Source organism: Labrus bergylta, chromosome 15 (genome assembly GCF_963930695.1).
Source record: "Labrus bergylta chromosome 15, fLabBer1.1, whole genome shotgun sequence".
NCBI lineage: Eukaryota > Metazoa > Chordata > Actinopteri > Labriformes > Labridae > Labrus > Labrus bergylta.
In genome coordinates this window covers 10,411,878-10,432,674 of record NC_089209.1, presented here as the reverse complement: position 1 = coordinate 10,432,674, position 20,797 = coordinate 10,411,878, and the positions used below count along the sequence as shown (strand labels likewise).

The following is a 20,797-nucleotide window of genomic DNA, read 5'->3' as shown; positions in this document are numbered from 1 at the left end:
TAACAGGACACAGGACGAGATCTTGGTGTCGGAAGTGTTTTGTAGTCTGAGTAGCATCCTCTTGCAGGAAAATAGTCTGAAACGAAACAATGTTTGCTATCTGTCTATAAACAGGTGTGTCTAATCATTCTTTTTTTGATGAATGATTGCTAGTCGAACTGCAAACAATGTTAGCCATTGGTTAGCCACATTGCTAGCAACTGGCCACACCAGAAAAGTTGTCCGTCAGTAAGTTTATAGTTTGGCTAATTTAGGCTAGCAGTAATATTTTGAAGTAGGCGGCTGAATGCTAACTTTATTTTTTATCAAATTGTGTTGTTTTAACTGAAAATATTTCACAGTTTTCCCCTCAGGATTTTCACTGTCTTGTCTTTTTAGTCACTGATCAATCAAACATTAACACACAATAAAGTTGTTGTGTTTGTTGTTTTACTGTCTGCTAATTGATGTGGAGAAGCTCCGTCCGCATGTTTTATTTGAGGGAAGTGTTTTGGCTCTGGTGGGTGGCTGGCACACTGAAATGATTGACGGCTTGTTGGTTGGGCTCCAGGGAGAAGCAGGAGGCGGGCGGCCAGCTGAAGGAATTGAAGGACCAACTGGAGGCAGAGCAGTATTTCACGGTAATTCTACTCAATAATTCCCTTCCTTTTGTGCCTCTTGTCAAACAGAAGTGACAGCCGAATACTTTTCACTCAGCATCGCTAACATTTATATTGTCAGACTGGCAGAAAATCTAAATCGACCTACAATGTGGGGCTGGAGTGGGGAGATATGAGGAAAGACGGAGGTGTGTCTCCCCCCCCCTCCCCCCCCCATGCTCCCTCTCGTCCTGTATGTGAGATATGAAATTAATTGAATCTCTACCTGTCCTCCTCCAAGACCCTTTACAAGACGCAAATAAGAGAGCTGAAGGACGAGTGTGAAGAGAAGAACAAGCTGTGCAAAGATAAGCAGCAACGCCTGGCAGAATATGAGGAGGAGAGGTAACTCTTTATTGTTCTGACCTTTTCAAATCCCATATTTTAACAATAGACACAAGAGCACTGAAGTTTCTTTTTCATGTGAAGCCGGTTTAAACAACACATACGTAATTCCATTTTTTAATTACAATGAAAAATTAAATGAGAATTAGAAACAAAATTAAATGAATGAAGAAAAAAAACAGAATCACAATTACTAAGTGATAAGAGATAAAGTCAGTGAATTGCATGTTTTTGTTCAGCTTACTTTTTTACAAGAATGTAACAAAAATTCAGGCACTACAACCAAAGTCTTCTGGAGACGGGTAGATATCCTCTGATGAGGTTTAACTTTTGCTGGGAAAAAAATGTTTTGAAATCATGCATTTACAGAAAGGTCAGACAAAAATGTATGCGCACACCCAGGAACTTCATCTTAAAGTGCTTCATAGGCTGTCAGTCCGTCTCTGACTGGCATAATAATAGCAGGGAAATTTGATTTATCTGGTTGTCTCACTTTAAAGATATCTTACTAATTGGACTCTCCCTTCTTCTCTCCACAGGGACTCCCTTACAAACCAGCTGGAGGCCAGTTTGACCAAAGCGGACTCTGAGCAGCTGGCTCGCTCCATCGCTGAGGAGCAGTACTCGGATCTGGAGAAGGAGAAGATAATGAAGGAGCTGGAGATCAAAGACATGATGGCGAGACACAAACAGGAGCTCAGTGACAAAGAAGCCACCATCAGCTCGGTGAGATCAGAGTCGGGGTCAAAAACGTTGAAATTCAATGACATAATGAAGATCTATGCTACTTTTGAAATTCTTTTTTTGAACGACATGTTACACGTTATGTTGTATAAAGCGTAATCGACTTTATATAAAAAAACAATAGCTTTGACAACATTTCCTCACCTGTGAGGTGCAAACAGGAAGACTGTAGAAGTCATGCTGCCATGATTTCATCGTGTTTGTGGCTTGAATGAACCATTTGTTGCTAATGCAAACATAATACACACATTATTAGTTTTACCAAATAAGTTATCATTGAAAAGCAGTCAGAAATTAGTGTCTGCATTTTTGGGGTTTTGTTCTTGTTTTTTCAAAAAACAAAATGCCTATTCAGATAGAAGGTCTGACTTTTTTTTAGCAAGGCCACAAACATGATGAAGTTATGAAGTAGTAATGTTTATCAAAGTTGCTGTACAGTAAGCAACATGAAGGTTCTCCCTCTGCTACCTCACATCAATCGGCTAAGCCCTGTCTACCACACAACACACCAAACATGCCGCGATGAATCATCGCTGCGAACTGTTTGCTCCAATCAGCTCATTATGTCGGCCTCAGAGGACAGAATGACTGACAGCCAGTCGATATACATCGCAAACAAAGTTCAGAAGTCGCAACTGGTGTGTGCTGCACAGAGAGAGAGAGAGAGAGAGACCTGCAGACACAAGTCATGAAGAAGCTCAGTGATGCAAGTTTTTTACCGAGTCATTATGTGATTGGCTTATTATATGAATGCTGCCAAATAGTATTTTATTTTTTCCAGACAGAAGGGTTAAAAAAAGGCTAAATACAAAGGGATGGCGCTCACAGCTCAGATCCTTACATATTATTTATTTTTTCACTTTTATGATAGTTAAAAAAAAAAAATCCTGCTTTTCTAGCATGAACTAATTTTTAGAGGTGGGGTTAAAGGTGGGATACAGTATAGCATTGCGATATTTCGTGTGCTGATATTACATCGTCTCATGGCGGCCAAGAATCAATATTTTCAATATGATATTTTAGATATGCTTATTTAATTTTGAACTGCTTAGACTGAAAAACAAATAAAAAGACTACAGTGAGATGAACAGACCGAGCATTTTATCTTATTTGACAAAACAGTTCTTGATTTAGTTTAGTGTAGTGGACATAATATGCAGTTAAAAAGCTTAATCGCAATATATTATATCGCAATTCTCAGCATATCGCAAAATGTTAAAAATCATATCGTGTCTCGAGTATCGCGATAATATCTTATCTTGGGTACTTGGTGATTCCCACCCCTACTTTGATTTTTTTTTTTTGTATTTCACCAACTGCATTTTTTAATTCATGTTTGCTAACATGTGTTTTCTTTCCTGCCGTTTGTTGGCATTCTGCCAGCTATCCCGGTCTGTTACTGCCACCAAGTGTCAAAATCAGAGTTAAAGATCCACTCTCTAATAAAAACATTGCTCAGTATCTCTGCTAGGAGTCTCACAGGATACCTCTTAAATAGCATATCACAGACATTTTGATCATAGAGCACAAAAGAGAAGAACAAGACAAGAAGAGCACTGTTTATGTGCCTCTCTTTGCCCAAGTGTGTCATGTAAAAGAAGTTTGCTAGCCTGTTTGCTGTTGGTTTATTTAGTAAAGCTCACTTCTGCTCGACACCCCCCTATAGCTGGAGGAATCCAATCGCACTCTGACGGTGGATGTGGCCAACCTAGCCAGCGAGAAAGAGGAGCTGAACAACCAGCTGAAAGACATGCAGCAGCGTGAGTGTCATTCTGATTTAATGAGCACCAGACTTCTGCAGGAATGACATTCCCCTGACTGCTGGAAAGATGTGTTACAAAGCTGTCTTACACATCCGCATGATTTATGAAGAGAAGGCTGTAAAAAAAAAAGCCATTAATGTCTCCATCAGGGAAGCAAGTGTCTTTAAAATGGCAGAATACCGGTCTGCAAATTTGAAGCACAAGTTACAGATTTCTTCTGTGAATTCCTTTGAGTAAACATGTGTACGAGACCTGAATGCATATTCTTTACTGCTATTTATACAGAGTTCCAGCAAGCCAAAGAGGAGGAGAAGAAGATGAACATGCTCAAAGTGAGCTTTGAAAAACAACTGCAGAATGAAAGGACACTAAAAATTCAGGTATGATGTCTGGGAGCCTACACAGGCCTGGGAAGTCTGGAAAACGTTCTCTACTTTCATTCTTTGACTTTTCACAGGCGTCTTTCATGTCATGATAAGAATATTGTCAAGCTGCAGGCTTGTGCTGAACTCAGACAATCTTAAACGGGTTTAAAAATCTATCTCCAAGCCCTATTGATGTTCCTGCAGCTTTCCCTGTTTACTCCCTGAATACAGATTTAGCATAGAGAGATCAGTAAAGCTGCATTGTTGATTTTTTTTTTTTTTTTTTTAATCGCTTTCAGGCTATCAACAAGCTGCATGAGGTGATGAACAGAAGGGAGACGATACGAGGAGGCCCCCGGGGCCCTGACAACGAGGTGCACAGGAAGGAAAAGGAGAACAGGAAGCTGCAGCTGGAGCTGAGAGCGGAGAAGGAGAAGCTCAACAGCACCATCATCAAATATCAGAGAGAGATGACGGATATGCAGGCGGTCAGTACGCCCACACAGCACACCAGCATACCAACAAATGGCACAGCGTGAATTCATACTGCCACATTTGCTGAAAACCATCTGTGTTTCTGACAGATACGGAGGATTTTTATGCTGATTGAAGTCTTGATTATATTAGTAAGGTAGTTGTACTTTGCTGTTGGTTACAAACGGATTATAAATGCCTTAATCTATGTGGAGTTATGAAGCTTCCTAATCAGAAGAATCACTTTTCCAGAAAGTCTAGGAAGAGAACGGTGGAAAGCCAAGGTCAAAAATATGCAAATATTTATCTTCTGCACATTGCATGCAAAACATAAAAATGTGTCCATGACTATTACCAAAGCAATTTAAATATTTTGTTCTTGTGGTTCTTGTGTTTAAGAGAGCAGGAGAAACACTCTTTAAAGGCAGGGTTGGTCATTTTCAAAAACGAGCATGATTTTGAAAGTAGCATTCCCTCAGTGCGCCGTCTGCACCCACCCACTCCCCTCTGTGCTCCCTCAAAAGCCACGCCCCTCACTTACATGCACAAGCGCCATTGGTCCAGAAGAGGAGCTCAGCTCATGCTGTGAGTGTGGGCTCGTGCATGCATGGGGGAGAGAACGAGCGGGGAAGACAATTGGTTCATCAGTTTGGTACCTCGTTGCAGACATTGGTCAAAGTTTTTACATGCTTACAACTGCTACAGATGAGATATTTTCTTTGTTCCTTTTTTAGAGCACATGAGTTATTGATGTCTGTCAGGAGCTAAAGACAATTTCAACCAAAATCTTAAAAAGTCTATCTCGAGAAAATGACCAACCCTGCCTCTAAGTGCAAAAGCTAAACCCAATTTTTTGAATTGTATTTTGGTTTTATAGTTTGACCCGTGAGCTATCTGTTAACATGGATGAGTAGTTCATCTATTTATTTAAGTGTTTATCTATGCCCCTTATAAAGAAAATATTTTGTTTAACATAGGCAAGTTCATTTATTTCATGAATTAAGCTTTGTTCCTGCTTACCCTCTGGTGCTCTTATTCCCAAAGCCCAACACTCAGTGAACACAGATTGTGTTCATAAAGAACACAATATTTATTATAGAACTTATTTGCTGCTTCTTGTTATATGAGATAATGTTTTAAGATATGATATGAAGATAAGATATGTTTTTTTTTTTACTTTTTGGGCCTTCAGGGTCGCCTAACATTTGCAATTTTGTGTCAAAGAAAATGTGTGGTCTGTATTTTTCCATGATTTTCTTATGATCATGATATGCACCTTTACTTTTATTTTTGCTCATTAAGGTTGCTGAATGGATATTGTCATTTTAGGGCTGTTAATATTAGTAGCATTGTATTTTGAATAATGATAAATATACACAGCTCTATGTTACTCCCATTACACAAATATACAACTAGGTTAGGATTTTAGTCAATTGGGTTTTAGATTATGAAGCAGCATATTGATATTATACATTTTGTGATAGAAAACATGCAGAGAAATAAAAATCTGTTAACATGTTTCCTTAGATGATAGCGGAGGAGAACCAGGTGCGCCTGGAGCTTCAGATGGCGTTGGACAGTAAAGACAGCGACATCGAGCAGCTTCGTTGCCAGATCACCTCCCTCAGCGTTCACTCTCTGGACTCCACCAGCATCAGCAGCGGCAACGAGCTGGACTCTGGTGAAGGATACCCAGGTAGATCAAAAGGATCTCCTCCCACTCTGAAAGACACTTCTGCATGCAGTCTCTGCATCCTTCTTTCTGCAGACTCTCTTTCTGAGTTCTTACTGTTCCATCACTTTTCACTTTTGAGTTTCTTTGTCTTCCAGGCCAATTGATTTTGACCTTTTCCTCTTAATGCTTTTTCCTTTTCCACCCTCATTTGACCTCAACTCCTCCTGCGGGATCCTGCACAGTGCGCATTACTCACTCCCACACCTCCGAATCAATGTCCTTCACCTACCAGCGCACGCACAAATCTGTCTGCATCGACACACGGCCCAACCTTCACTCAGCTCACTCTCTCTTTGACTCTGACTCTGAGGACGATGACGAGCATGAAGGGCAGGTGGAGCAGGGCCCTCGTCCTCTGGCCCTCACCTACGATCAGCCCCCTGAGGCTGAACCTGCAGGTGACCCTGCATGGCGAGTGGAGTTCAAAATGAAACACTGCAATAGACCTAACAAGGGTTTATACCGTTTTACAGGAAAACCTTTGTGTTTTTGAATCAGATACTTTTTTTCTAATTGAATCGAATTGAGAAACAACCTTGGTCCGTCCCCTGCAAAGTCCCAGCTAATCCCTCTGCTCTGTTGTCTCCGTCTCTGCTGTGCTATAATCCTTTTTATTGTGCGCCGGACACGGGTGTTCTCACAGCTTGATGCTGCCCTGATTTGTTCAAAATGTTCGCGCTGCAAAAGATGAGGGGAAGCATTTTTCAAGGGGAGAAGTCTGTGTGCAGAGTTTTTCCAAAGCTTATATTTAACAGCTTCACATTTAAGTTTGTCTTTTGGAACAGACATTTGCTGTATTAGGAGGTAGATATTCTTTATAACCATTTTAGTTCCTAATGAAAAGTCTGTTTCTTAAAGCATGCAGTAAGCCTACTTAACACTTTGGTTTGAAGAACTCTCTGAAATCATGTTTTTTCCTCTGTTAACTAGACTCTAGGCTAGAAGGCTGGATTTCACTTCCCACTAAGATGACAAAGCGCTTTGGCTGGGACAAAAAAGTAAAGTATTCACCCTTTTTCCTCATATCTATCGAATTGTTTCTTAGTAATCACTGTCACCCCTGAGTCATTGCCACCTTTAATCGCTCAGCCCTTGTTTTTCTGTTTCCTTTACAGTATGTAGTTGTGAGCAGTAAGAAGATCCTGTTCTACAACAGCGAGCTGGACCGAGAGCAGGCCAACCCTTTTATGACCCTGGAGATCGAGTGAGTCATTGCAGCAGGGTTTAACTAATAATTCAAGAATAAATAAACTTTTTTTTTTCTAAAAGAGTAGTTTCTACTCTGGGTAGTTACTACTGGAAGTCTAAAGCCATGCTCGGAGAGCTGGTGCTTTGGTACAGAAGTGCTGTAAGTTAAGTTTGATACTAATGCTGTCAAGCTAACTTCTGTAGCATTAAAAGTGTTTACTAGAGCTGTGTATCAGAACAACAAAGTTTAAGGGTAGGATATTCTTTTAAAACGGTACCGATTTAAAGCTGCAGTAATAACTGTATCAGTCCTTTCTGTTCCCAACTTTAAAAAAAAGAAGATATTCTTAATGGCAGTCAATCAATGTCAACATGATAAAATTATGGCTGAAAAGAGGTACCATTGAATTCTTCTCTTGGTATTGGTGTCCCTTCATAATATTATATGGTTGAGGATTTTCTTCTAACTTAAATCCATCATCAGCACTGTCATGAAGTTTAGCAGGCCTTATATGAAACATTGTTACCATCCCAGACAGAAATGTTTGTGTATTTGAACTAAAATGTTTTAAACTGTATTAAAAGTATACCTTAACACTGAAGTTATATAATTCATCCTGAGGGATTTTAAGGATTGTATAAAATTTCAATGCTAACCAACCTATTGCTTTAAATACATATTCAAATTGATATGTAGCTAGCTTGGATACAAACAGACATTAGAGAAGTTAACATACATAGGAACGAATGTTCAAATGTGGGAGAATAATACATGAAATAATGGTGATTATGAGATAAAAGACTTTTGACTTGAAGAAGCAGAATCACTGATAACTTGACAGAGAAATAAAAAGCCTGTGTTTTTTATTGATTATAGTTAGAATAACAATAAAGAATAATTTCCTTGGTCAACATTTAACTCTTCATCTCCCTTCCTCCTTCAGCAAACTGTTTCATGCCCGACCTGTCACTCACACTGATGTGTACCGTGCAGACCCCAAAGAGATTCCAAGGATATTTCAGGTAATGAGGTTACACTCTCACTGCTTCATTCTATATCTGTCACCTTCTCCTCCTTTCACACACTGTCAGTAGACATCAGGTTTGGTTTCTTAATTCAGCTTCCTGTCACTAAAATTCCACTCTCTGACATTTCTTCTGCCAGATCCTGTATGCCAATGAAGGGGAGAGTAAGCGTGACCAGGAGGTTGTAGTGGAGCCGATGCCGTTTGGGGAGCGTCCCTCTTACATCAGTCACAAGGGCCACGAGTTCATCCTCACGCTCTACCACTTCCCCTCGAGCTGTGAGGCCTGCACTCGGCCCCTGTGGCACGTTTTCAAGCCCCCGCCAGCCCTTGAGTGCCGCCGCTGCCATACCAAGTGCCACAAAGACCACCTAGACAAAAAGGAGGAAGTTATTGTGCCCTGCAAAGGTCAGTTTGTCCAGTCAAGAGATGGAATCTCACTTTTTCCATACCATGGATTGCTGTATTTGAAAGTTTCTAAATACATTTGGAGGGGAAAAAACTAATATTTTGAACTTGGTTGATTTAATGAACCTGACACTTAAAGCTAAGGAACCCATATAATAGCTTATTCTTTTTTTTTTATCTTTACCGAATTCTTCATCTCTTTTTTTTCCCAGTGAACTACGACATGTCCACAGCCAAAGAGCTGCTCCTGCTGGCCAACTCTCAGGCGGAGCAGCAGCGCTGGGTTAGTCACCTACTCAAACGAATCCCACGGAAACACCCGACCATGAGTCCTCCCTCAGCAGCCCCAAGCACCCCTCCTGAAGCATCACGCCCATCTCCACGGAACTCCCCTCGACCTTCACCCAGGGGTTCACCTCACATGTCGACCCACCGTGGAGCCATTAAGATCCAGTCCACCAGACAGCCATCAGGGAAGGGCAGGTGAGTACGAGAAAATGAAACACCATGCATAAAATGTTTGAAAATTTGATGGTCAGTTTGTTTCTGTGGTATTTTTTACTTCTGAATAAGTCAAGCTCACTCTGGCTTTACAGTAGGTCTTTCTTTAAATAGTTTTTCAGTTTTATAAAAATCTAAAGCTTGTATGTTATATCATAATATTGTGTAAGGTATGTTCTGGTTTTAAGGCGAACACACTCATGTCAAAAAAAGGACCTCCTTTTTTTTACTCAATTACATCAAACCAGCAAGCATCGTCAGTATGATGCCTCTTTTGTTGATTCCCAGTCATGTTGGGCTGAAAGGGGCTTAAAGTTGTCGCTAACAAAGGGTGTATTGCTTTATATAAAATACATGAGTCATTGCATGTGCAAATCCCTGTATGCAGCATTAATTCTCCAGAATCGCACAGTTAGCATAGCAAATGTAGCCACCTTATGGAGTAGGAAAAAAGGCACCACAATTTTTCCAGAGACACCAACTATATCAGTCTTATGTTTTGTGATTGATTAAGACCCTTAGTTGTCAAATTGCTCTCAGCCACAACATAACCAGCTTTCATCCCTCAGCACTGGCCCCATGCTCCGTATCATCCTCCACTGACCTCCTCACCTCTGACCCCACCTTTCTAACGTCTCTCATGCTGGGAGGCTGTAAGTAGCCGAGCTTGTCGTGCCCGTCTGCCCTCTGTAATGCTGTGCTGCTGTGTGCATTAATACCTCCCCTCATTATAACAGGCAAGATTAGTCACTAAACTGCAAGCTATACACTACCCCCTGGTAAACCTGGCATGTATTGCCCCGGCTGTAAATGAAGCAGTACACTGCCATAAGCCCTCGATGAACCTGACATTTGCTATTTCAGATTGCTTGATTTTGGCCTGAAAGACTGGAGTTGGTCGTTGGATGATGTCGATAAAGATGATGATGATGATGATGATGATATGTTCTTCTGATGGAAGTGAAGGAGGGGGGATAGAGGGTAACTGCACCTCTGCATGTGTGTTTGCAGTTATTAGGAGGCCTTAGTGGGGCCGGAGGAATGTGTCTGTGTGATTTTCTCTTTTTACAGTTCAAACTATATCTTAGTGATTCTGTCACAGTAACAGTGTGATTGTTAGGAAAATGTGTGCTCCGTTTTAAGCATGTGTGCAAGAAGTAAAATATGAAAATTAAAAAAAAAAAAAGACATGCATATTCCTCAGTGGGTTCTGGATCCAAAATAACACAGATAGTTAATGAATGCAAAGGTTAAAAAAATCTGCCTATTAGCATTTGTACAGAATGTTTACAGAATAGTCTGCATTATGACCAGTTTTAAAGCTAGAGTTTGACATTATGATGCTGACAGGCTCATTTTCTTAACCTTCAGATGGAGCAGGCTTGATGGTGTCCGCTGCTTTTAGGGCTTGTTTTAATCTAAGCCAACAGCATGCTAGCTCAGGCCTAATATGTACCATATTTACATGATGGCCAATTCCAATCTTATCATCAAACTCGACGTAAGAAATTGTATAAGAACGAGTCCTAAAAATACTGTCCATGCAATGAGTTAGCAATATTTAAATCAGGACAGTTAGCTAACAGCTGTACGTATACGAACATACCAACTTTTCTAATATTTAATAAAGAATTGGACACTGTAAAACTGCAACAAAGCACAGACGGGATACTGAATTAGAAAACAACAGTTACAGACAATTAGGCATAAAGAAAGAGCCCAGTTTGGAAAATGGAAAATGCTGAGTCATGTGGCTAACTAGCTTACAGCTCTGCATCAATCAATTGACTGATTTAAAATATGCGTATGTAAGAAAACTGAAGTAATTATATTCCCACTTTGCCTATAACATCCAAAAAGTCTAAAAATATACTTAAGGACAAAAAGTGTCAAAGGCAACAATGCTGAAAGATAATTTTGCACCAGGACAACGTTTGAATGGATCGATCTGAGGGAAATGTACTCCTCGGATGCTAATGCAATAACATATAATCAGGAGGGGGCAGTTTCCTTAATAAAACTTAACAGTTTAAAATATACTCCATAGATATCAAATATGATGCCAGCTTAGTTTAGCTTAGTAGCCTACTGGAAACAGGGGAAACTGAATGCTCAACGAGTAGGCATCAAAATCTGCCCTCTGGCACCTAGATCTATACTTTGCCATTAAAGGAAAAGTTTGCTTAATACCTATCATAAACCCCTTTAAGTGTCACACTGTTTACTTAAGTAATGCAGGGCAAGTGTTGTTCCCCTCATAGAGAACCTGGCTATATTTACCATACTGAGAAGATATCTGAATCTTCTTTTAAAACCTTTTTTAAGAAAAGAAAAGAAAATCAAGCACCAGTCGGAAAAATGATTTTAGATTTTACTTCTTTACAGACGATTATTCTCGTCTTTGTCTGCTATTTATGCATTTTACTCATGCATTGTGAGAATACTGGATTGCTTCCTTGTGTAATATGTGTGGATTTTGTGTGGGCGTGCTTTTGAAGTCCAGCCATCATGTTGGTAGCATCCCAGGTTTTCACATTAGTTTGTTTTTCTCTCTCTCTCTCTCTCTCTCTCTTCACAGTTAACCCTGGCTGATCAAAGATGTGCATTTTCATCTTTGTGGATTCACAGCGGCAGTCTGGAGGCAGTGTCTACACGTGTTGTTTCTTCAGGGAAGTAGACTGAAAAAGTGCTAATCACAGAAACTGGCTGCCGTAATGAGAACGGAGACTGTCTTTGTTATTTTAACAAGAGGGAAGATGAGCAGTATACAGATTCGAGGGAGATTTCATTTTCATCTTCAACAATAAAAAAACAGTAGAACCTCAGCCCAACACGCGGTGATTAAAGCTGCCTAATTTTAATATCACAAAAACATGGACATTTTATTCAGCCAGCTGCAGTGACTCACATGGATTTGTGTTTGTGAGGTGTTAGCATGTGTGTGAACATTTGTATATAGGATTAAGAGGTCTGTCTGTGTATTGTAACACGGACAGTTCAGCTCATAGTATTTGATTGTATTATTTGAATTGATATAAGTCAACAGCACATTATACAGTATATGCTTGTTTTTGTAAATGAACACCGTTATACTGAATGGAGGAATTGACACCATTATGACTGTTGATAAAGTAGATCCATCAGATGTAAAGTAGAAACAAGTAAGATGAACAGGAACTGTGTTTTCTTTCACCATTCATGACAAATCAAATAAACTCTGTTACCCCATAATGGACGATTACATTTTTTCTTGATCGATTCAAATTAAAGGATTCGTCTCAATGTATTGCTGTTCAGGATTTGTGTCAATATGTAACAATACAGGCAAAGAAAGGCAGGACTAACACCAATCAAAACATCCACCTTCTTATTTTGTGCATCAATGTTTTAATCCGAAGTTTCTGCCTGGATGTCACGGACAAAGTTCCCCTTCTTACATAATGTACAAACAGCATGAAGAGCAGTGGAAAAGTGCAAACAAGGCAAGTTTATTTATAAATCACTAATCATACATAGAGCAATTAAAAGTGCTTCCCAGAGTTAAAAAGACCAGGAGCATTAAGAGATATGCCAATCCAAACTGACACACTTTATATAATCTTAAATAGTGATTAAATTAGGATTAAAAAACAGGTCATTTGAAAACAAAGCATCTGAAAAGGGTAATGAAGTGTGTTAATTTAATCAAGGTGCTATTGAGTTTTTCCTCTTTTGTTATTAACATGAGAATTGAGCAAAGCTGTGATTTTAGAGTTTCAAGGTTATCAGTCAGATCATCACTGTAAGTACAGCATTGCAGCATCTGTTCTTCCTAGGGTCAACGATATCAGTATCAGTGAGAAGTAATTAACAGACGAGTGCAACAGTTAAAAATAACTTTCTAAAAGAAATAGATTTGCCTGTGGAAATACATTCTCTTTACATATTAAAGCTGATTTACCTGCAAACAAACTGAGCTAATGTTTAGCAGCTCTCTTTTAAAAGGTTTTCATTATCTCCCTTTTCAGTTGCACAGAAGTAGATGTGACAATGACTGCTGGCATTTTAATAGCTTTGGCTTACTGCACTCTGGAAGCAGCACACTGTTCTGCTTTGCCTCATTTGGACAGTTATTGCTTGTGGCAGGTAAACTTTATTTATTACTGCTGTCAGGAAGGCTTCTGTTATTGAAGAAAAGAAAGACGTTGACTTTTTCAGGGGACTTATAAACCATCGTATGGGATTATTTGTTTCACTGACGGGGGTACTTGCTGCTATCTTATACCTTGTTTAAAAACTGAGACATTTCCAATACTGGAATCAGAATCTGCAGAAGTCTAATACCAGCACATTAAAAGCTACCTTGCACTGTGAATTACAAGAATTTACCTACAGGTACAAATAAAGGAACCTGAACCCTGAACCTGTATCAGTGACATCTTGATTATTCTAAAGGGACGCTCATTAAGAATCATAACAAATGATATTCAGTTTACACAGTATAGTTATACTGCAGCGATTTCAAAAAATAAACCACAATAAAGGCTGTGACATTGTTATAGATTCCTTTTGCAATTTATAGATGTAGATTCGTTTCACATTGATTATCCAGACTACTGTGACATTCAGTGGTCTTTTATCTGACTGAAGAGTATTTAAGGAGACTATCTGAACCGCACCAGAATAGGTCCATCTATCTAGCAACTGCATGTGGAGTGAGTGGGCTTGACTGAAATAAATCTTTCAGAACAGCCTAAAGCCAACTGGCACTCGTCATACATAATGTAATGCTTCATCATGTTGCCCATCTGCTAAAACGGTATCTCATACTGCAGGGCTAATCCATTCTCTCCATCGACTGTGTGACTGTATGTTCCACCTAAATAACCGTGAAAGCTGCTTTACCTGCCTGCTGCAGCGACTGCAGTGACCTGAGGTGGCACGCAGCTCTCTCCTGCTGTTTTCCTCCTCATTAACATCTGCTAATTAACATTTCTAAAGTCAAGGGTTTTCCTTGCAGTGTTTGTGAGTACATTCTCTCAGGTGCTGTACTTTAATATTTATTGGAGGTACTTGATCTTAACCAGAATATTTTATTTGCATGCTGTTTCTACAAAAAGCACATTTATTTGTAGAGCCTTACTTTCTATTTTAAAGAATTTACATAAAACATTTTTCACATTTTAAATTAAGATGATAAAGAATGATGGATCCGCTTTTATTTGCATTGTGGGGGAAAAAAGGTTAGTATTTTACTGAAGCACAATTTTGCACTATTTTACCTTTACTTTTAGTTTTTCCATTTTCTGTTCTGTATAAATCTCCTCCACTTTAAATAGATTAGGAATATATATTTTTTCAGTAGATGCTCATGTCACAGTAACTCTTTATTATATGATGATTAAGGTCACAATACTCACCATTACCATCAAACCAGTGAACTAGTTATGGTGAATGAATTTGAGCTTGTATCAAGCTTTTTTAGTCTTCTGACTACTCAAAAAACTTTTACACCGCATGTCACACCAACACATTCACACCCATTCACACGCTGATGGTAGAAGCTGCTATGTAAAGTGTCCATCAGTATTAACTAATCCAGTCATACACACTCACACCTTGCAACAAAGCAGTGGGAGCAATTTGGGATTAAGTGTCTCGCCCAAGGACACATCAGACATATGGATGCAGGCGATGGGGATCGAACTCCTAACCTTCAGGTTGAGAAATGACTGATGCAACCACTGATACACAGCTGCCCCGCTTTTCTGTGTTTGCATGATCTCCCAGTACCTGCTTGAGATCTCTACGACTTCTTTCCACAGTCTGAAGATATGCTTGGTAGATTAAGTGGTGACTCTAAATTGCCCTTAGGTGTGAATGTGGGTGTGGCTGGTTGTCTGTTTCTGTATGTACTGCATACATGTGTATTAGTAATTTTTGAGTGTTTATTGCATGGCCTTGCAGAACAGTCTTTACATTTCACTGCACATCTGTATGAGCATGTGACAAATAAAAATCTTGAATTTTGAATCTTGAATGTCAGCCCTGGATTTGACTGGCGTCCAGTCCAGAGTGTTCCCTGCCTCCCGCCCAATTACAGCTGGGATCATCTCCAGCCCCTGGCGACCCCGATTGGGAAAAGCAGTATAGATAATGGATGGATGGACGGATTACTTGAATAAGTTATGAACTTAAGAATGGGGAACATACAAAGATTTAATTGGGAGTAATTTGGATTTGAGTTAATAATCTAGTAGCTATAGAATATAGTAACATAGAATAAGGTACCAATAAGCAGTTAAAAATGACTAATAAGCAACCATGCTACTATTCAGCATGCTAATAAGCAGCTAGTAAATGGTGAATATTTTGACCATAATATAAAGTGTTACCTCACTTTTTGTGTTTACACTTTAAGCATCTGCCAATACTTATTTTGAGTGCACAGTCTTTTCTTCATTCTACCAAAGGCAAGAATATTTACATTTCTTCCAACACAGCTTAATACCTAACACGTGGGTGCATACGATCAAAGGGAAAACAGCCAACAAATGGGGGGGGCTTTGAAGGTTTTAACACAACACAGTTATTAAACTCTTTTTCTAAATGCCTTAAAATAACTCCACACAATATGTATATTTTTTTGCTGATTTGTAATCAGTTTCTTGATTAACACCCTCCTGTATGACCTCATTTGCTGTTTATGTCAGTTACATTTTGAGCTAACTCCTTAAGGTTGAAAGCCTTTCATATGTTTCTCTCTTTCACATGCTCTCTTCTTTTCTCCCCCCCCTCCTTTATCATATTAAAATAAACCAGTTGTAATGAGTTATTCTCTTTTAGTTTTGTATTGAATTTATTTAGTGTACCTTCACTACTAGCCTTGTTTGTCTCATCATTTCAACCTTTGTTCCATTTTTGGATTTCCTGGTGCCTATCCTTGAGTTTCCTCCTGTGGTCTTTCCTGGTTTTGTTGGACTTCAATTGGACAATATTTGCAGAACTTTAATAAAGTAAGCTTTTGATTTGCCTCCTGTTTAATAAATTGCTTGTGTTAGTCTGCACCTGCATCTTCTATATTTTAGAATCAGCAACTTTAAGCAAAAACAAAGCTTTTCATTTAATAAACCCACGTAAAGTTTTCCAGTTTTGTACTTCCCCTGCACATTTGAGTCACACAGTCTGTTGCAACCACCTGTCCTTGACAAATGACTGTATAGTGACGGGTCCTTGTTTACACATTAAGTAATGATTAGTTTGGGGGAATCTGCTCCCCAAATGACTCAGGAATTTGCAAGAGAGCACATCTGAATCTCTTTCTGGCTGATTGACGTGCATCTTCAAAAACAGTACGTTTTTTCTGTAAATCGTGTTTTTTAACATTATGTGCATAATCAGGAAAAGATTTGTGTTTTTATTTGTGTTTGGATTGATGAATACTTCTGCAGGGTATTTTAGGCCTGGCAACTTTTCTAATGCATTTTCATTCTAACTGTTTTATTCTCTGTGTCCTCTCCTTCTCATGGTCTAGTAATGAGGTCCTGGTGTTTCTTTGCTTTCTTCTGGTTGGCGTATTTCTGCTATGGCACTCTGTCCTGCCCCGCACTCTGCAAATGCTACCTCAGGAGAAGCGAGGTTGTCTGTAATAGCGTTCCCCTGACAGAATACCCCTCTGAGGATCTTCCAAAGAACACTACCATGCTGACAATCCAGTTCACGAACATCTCCTCGATCTCGGAGCAGTATCTGAACCCAACACCTCTGCTGCAAGGGCTCCACTTGTACAGCAACCACCTGCAGAACCTTTCCTCACACCTCCTCAGAGGTGTTCCTCTTCTACACACTTTGGATCTTACAGGAAACAAACTGTCTGAACTGCCTGTGGACGTCTTTAGCCATGCCCCACTCCGCAACTTGGTGTTGAAGAATAACCTGATTGAAGCAGTCGATTCTAATTGGCTTCCTGATAACAGTAGCGTCACCTGGTTGGACTTATCTGGGAACCGTTTAACAGAAATCCCAACTGCTCTTCTTGAGAAACTTCCCCACCTATACAATCTGGACATTTCCAACAATCGTCTGGGGAAGATTTCTGCAGCATTTCTGGACCCCCTGGCCAAACTTGAGAGGCTAAACCTGCAAAACAACAAGTTAGAAACCCTGGATGAATTCACACTACAGGGCACCCATAACCTCACATATCTGTTTCTGAGTCGCAATAAGCTCAACAAACTCCCCCAGAACCTTTTTCAGGAGCTTAGTCAGCTCAAACTCCTGAGTCTGGATGACAACCAGCTGAGCCACATCCCCGTAGGTCTACTGGACCCTCTGAAATCCCTTGACGAAGAGGGACTGGACCTGACCAACAACCCCTGGCTGTGCGATGGGAAAGTGGAGTACCTGTTGAGGTGGCTTCAGAAGAACAAGGAGAAGGTTTTCCTGCCTGAGACAGTCATATGTGCCAAGCCGGAGTCTCTGGTGGGGCGCCCGGTGATGTCACTGACACAGAGTGACCTTAACATTAAATCATAACAGTTTTCATCCTAATAATGTCAAAACTGTCTTTTTATCAGTGAAACATTGTCTTTGTCAATTGTGAATGTGTATTAAAACATGATTTGAGTAAGGACACAAAAGGAGTTTCTGTCTTTTTTTGCACTTTAAATAAAGGTCAATATAGTGTGAAATAAATTGACTTCAAGAAGTTAAACCAAGCCACTTTTTGCAATTATTCACTAAAGACTAATACCCTGCTCAAGTCTTTAGAACTGCTATGAAGCTATAGCGGAAAGGTGCTTTGCTTAGCTTAGCATAAAGACTCAAAACTTGAGAAAACTGCTAGCATGACCAATTCCAAAGTAAAAAACAACTATAAAACCTAAAAATTGGATAATTACACTTCAGTTTTTATTACAAATTAAACAAACAGGCTTTGTTGTATATGAGCTTCAGAGATGCTGGTAGGTGAATTTTTCGACAGTCAACTTTTAGTCGTTTTGCTAAGCTAAGCTAAGCTAAGCTTATCAGCTTCATATAAAATATAAAATCAACACGCTTGAGTGTGGTATCAATCTTCTCATCTAACTCTCAGCAAGAAAGTTATTAAGACAATGAACCCCCATCTCAAACTATTAATTAAAAAGTATTTAAAGAAAGATTCCAAATACCTAGAAATGTGATAATGAAAATTCTTTAAAGGATTCAATCATATTACAATAAAACAGATTTTTCTGAAAGCAACATTTACACAAATTACTGACTTACAATATGGGACAATTTAGTGTATAAAATAACTTGTTATATTGTTGCATTAACCTTTTGCTGGAACTTATTGATTTTCTTAGTTTTAGAAAGTCCAGAAACATTGATCACTCATTGGTGGATGAGCTGGTTTGTTTGATCAGATTTGTTTGCCTCTTGCAACATTTTGTCCTGATTTACTGCCATGGGAAAATCTTTAACATTATATAAAACCAAGTCCATTGTCAAAAACAGTAGGAATTCAGCCCTCATGCCCAGGTAGGATCATGCATTTATGATCAGACATTCACATTGTAGATTTTAAATGTTTCTTTGCACCCTGTATTGGTCACTCTCTTATATTGTATTTGTTTTGTGTATTGCAGTGCTTTTAATATGATGTTGTGGATACTCCTGATTTTTGCTGCACTTGCTGAGTTCACTTATCAAACTAAAGGCGCCCACTCATGTCCAGATCTGTGCTCCTGTTCCTTTTCACTTTTGGGTGCAGAGGTGGAGTGCAGCCAAGGCTCTCTTCACTATTTTCCTGAAGATGGTTTACCCTCCAACACCACCAAACTGTCCATCCAATCCACCAACCTCAGCAGTATTACAGCCCGTCATTTGAGAGCTGTGCCCCTTTTAAAGCACCTCCAGCTATATTACACCAACCTGACGAGCCTTCCTGCAGATCTACTGAAGGACGTTCCTCACTTGAACAAGTTGGATTTGACGGGAAATCGGCTGGTTGATCTTCTTCCAAATGTCTTCAACCATGCTTCACTTCGAAGTCTTTGGCTGAGGAACAATCTGATTGAAGAAGTAGATGCTGAGTGGTTTTCTCACAACAGTAGCTTAACCGAACTGGACTTGTCTACAAACCATTTGACAGCTATACCAGCCGCTCTGCTTCAGAAGATGCCCAATCTGGAAGATCTAGACTTGAGTGACAACAATCTGCGTGACATTCAATCTGACGACTTGAAGAACCTGCACCGCCTGGAGAGACTGAATCTCTTAGGTAACAAATTAAGATCCCTAAAACCCACAACCTTCACCCACAACCTGAAACTATCACATCTGTTTCTTAATCAGAATCAGCTCAGAGAAGTCCCAGGCTGCCTCCTGAAAGGTCTTGAACATCTTGAACTTCTGATGCTCAATCAGAACCAGCTGCAGAGTCTCCCCTTTGGACTGCTCGATGGCAGAAAATCCTCTTTTAGGGTGACCTTATCAGGGAACCCCTGGGTGTGCGATAAGAGGATGGAGTATCTGTGGAAGTGGCTAATGGTCCATGTTGACAATGTCCTCTTTTTGGAGGATGTGACGTGTGCAGGGCCAGAATCTCTAACACAACGACAATGTATCTCTTTAACTGAGACTGAGCTTGGACTAGACATGATTGAAGATTGATCTACTAAATACTTGTAAAATGTTAAACTATTCACTATATTTCACTGTACCAGAAGGTTGAAATAAAATAATATTAATCATTCCATTACCCAGCACTGCTTTCTGATGATTTCTCTATTGTTTGGATATTGTCCAGCCCACTGGGTGGCGTAAGATACCCAACAGACTTCCAAAGCAAGGAACAGCTCATTTAAGAACCAATTTACTCAGTGGATGCCAGCCAAACGTGTAATAAATTGACTCCTAATGCCAGCGTGTTCTGATTGCATTACATTTCTCATCTGTTAGACAAGTAATCTAAAAGAGATTTTAATCATCTCATGTAATCTCCAGATAGATGTTTACATACATAAAAAGCTTACTCCAGAAAGCTGTGTTCAAGAAAATAAATATGCATCAGAGGTGTAAGAGAGGAAGAAAATAAAGCTTTTGTCATCATTCCTTGATGTACTGTATTTTTAAGATTCTTATGGTGGAGGCTTAATCCAACAGATCCGCCTGACTTGTTGGTTGCATCACAGATTGTGGCATTGTTTCAGTCTTGCCTTTTTGTTCCTAATGATGTTGAGCGTGTGGGCGTGTGTGGGCAGCGCAACGGCTGTGTCTTCCAGCTGACCTCTCTGGATCTGTTTTAATATCTTTCTCCTTCTTTAAGTCTTTCTCTGCTAATATGTATGTTTGTATAAATTCTGTTTACCCAGACCGTCCCCCATGTCCTCAAGCCTTGATCACACTAAGTGCGACCCAATTTTAATTTATCACTAGTATAAAATATAAAACATAGCCTCCTCTGGGCGCTGTTACTTATGAAAATTAAACCTTGTTTGTAAAGCTCCCTAAAGAGTGGAAGGGGAAACTTCAGGGGTTTGATATATGCCTTTCATTCCATCTTTTAACTATTTCCTGGTGGTTAAAGGTTTTCTAACTCTGAGTCTAAAGGTTGAGGAGTTTACTGGTCTGAATCCTAATTCCCTCT

At 39.6% G+C, this 20,797-nt stretch overlaps 3 protein-coding genes across 7 annotated transcripts in view; all 3 read left to right on the top strand.

Annotated features, from left to right (window-relative positions):
- Positions 1 to 12,733, top strand: part of LOC109989670 (rho-associated protein kinase 2) — a 36,817-nt gene extending 24,084 nt beyond the window's left edge. The window contains exons 20-35 of one of the 5 annotated variants that reach the window (XM_065963743.1): positions 551 to 620; positions 880 to 983; positions 1,523 to 1,709; positions 3,394 to 3,487; positions 3,776 to 3,870; positions 4,155 to 4,343; positions 5,857 to 6,025; positions 6,247 to 6,462; positions 6,995 to 7,062; positions 7,180 to 7,268; positions 8,197 to 8,275; positions 8,418 to 8,685; positions 8,898 to 9,168; positions 9,756 to 9,839; positions 10,051 to 10,167; positions 11,765 to 12,733. In XM_065963743.1, coding sequence (XP_065819815.1) covers positions 551 to 620; positions 880 to 983; positions 1,523 to 1,709; positions 3,394 to 3,487; positions 3,776 to 3,870; positions 4,155 to 4,343; positions 5,857 to 6,025; positions 6,247 to 6,462; positions 6,995 to 7,062; positions 7,180 to 7,268; positions 8,197 to 8,275; positions 8,418 to 8,685; positions 8,898 to 9,168; positions 9,756 to 9,789 — 1,933 coding nt within the window. In that variant the 3' untranslated portion in view covers positions 9,790 to 9,839; positions 10,051 to 10,167; positions 11,765 to 12,733. The remainder of the gene's footprint in view (positions 1 to 550; positions 621 to 879; positions 984 to 1,522; positions 1,710 to 3,393; positions 3,488 to 3,775; positions 3,871 to 4,154; positions 4,344 to 5,856; positions 6,026 to 6,246; positions 6,463 to 6,994; positions 7,063 to 7,179; positions 7,269 to 8,196; positions 8,276 to 8,417; positions 8,686 to 8,897; positions 9,169 to 9,755; positions 9,840 to 10,050; positions 10,168 to 11,764) is intronic. The other 4 variants (XM_065963741.1, XM_065963742.1, XM_065963745.1 and 1 more) reach the window with 4 other exon arrangements.
- Positions 12,734 to 16,358: 3,625 nt separating this feature from the next.
- Positions 16,359 to 17,815, top strand: si:dkey-90m5.4 (leucine-rich alpha-2-glycoprotein). Its single transcript, XM_020641542.3, has 2 exons — positions 16,359 to 16,517; positions 16,700 to 17,815. The coding sequence occupies exon 2, from the start codon at positions 16,702 to 16,704 to the stop codon at positions 17,698 to 17,700; it is 999 nt and encodes a 332-aa protein (XP_020497198.1). The 5' UTR covers positions 16,359 to 16,517; positions 16,700 to 16,701; the 3' UTR covers positions 17,701 to 17,815.
- Positions 17,816 to 18,588: 773 nt separating this feature from the next.
- Positions 18,589 to 20,253, top strand: LOC136182727 (leucine-rich alpha-2-glycoprotein-like). Its single transcript, XM_065963810.1, has 2 exons — positions 18,589 to 18,687; positions 18,795 to 20,253. Exons 1-2 carry the CDS (start codon positions 18,614 to 18,616, stop codon positions 19,819 to 19,821), a joined length of 1,101 nt encoding a protein of 366 aa, XP_065819882.1. The 5' UTR covers positions 18,589 to 18,613; the 3' UTR covers positions 19,822 to 20,253.
- The last annotated feature ends 544 nt before the right edge of the window (positions 20,254 to 20,797 follow it).

Coding starts and splice junctions, on each gene's coding strand:
- si:dkey-90m5.4 (XM_020641542.3), top strand. CDS start 16,702: ATGAGGTCCTGGTGTTTCTTTGCTTTCTTCTGGTTGGCGTATTTCTGC.
- LOC136182727 (XM_065963810.1), top strand. CDS start 18,614: ATGGGAAAATCTTTAACATTATATAAAACCAAGTCCATTGTCAAAAAC. Junction 18,688..18,794: donor AATTCAGCCCTCATGCCCAG/GTAGGATCATGC, acceptor TGTGTATTGCAG/TGCTTTTAATATGATGTTGT.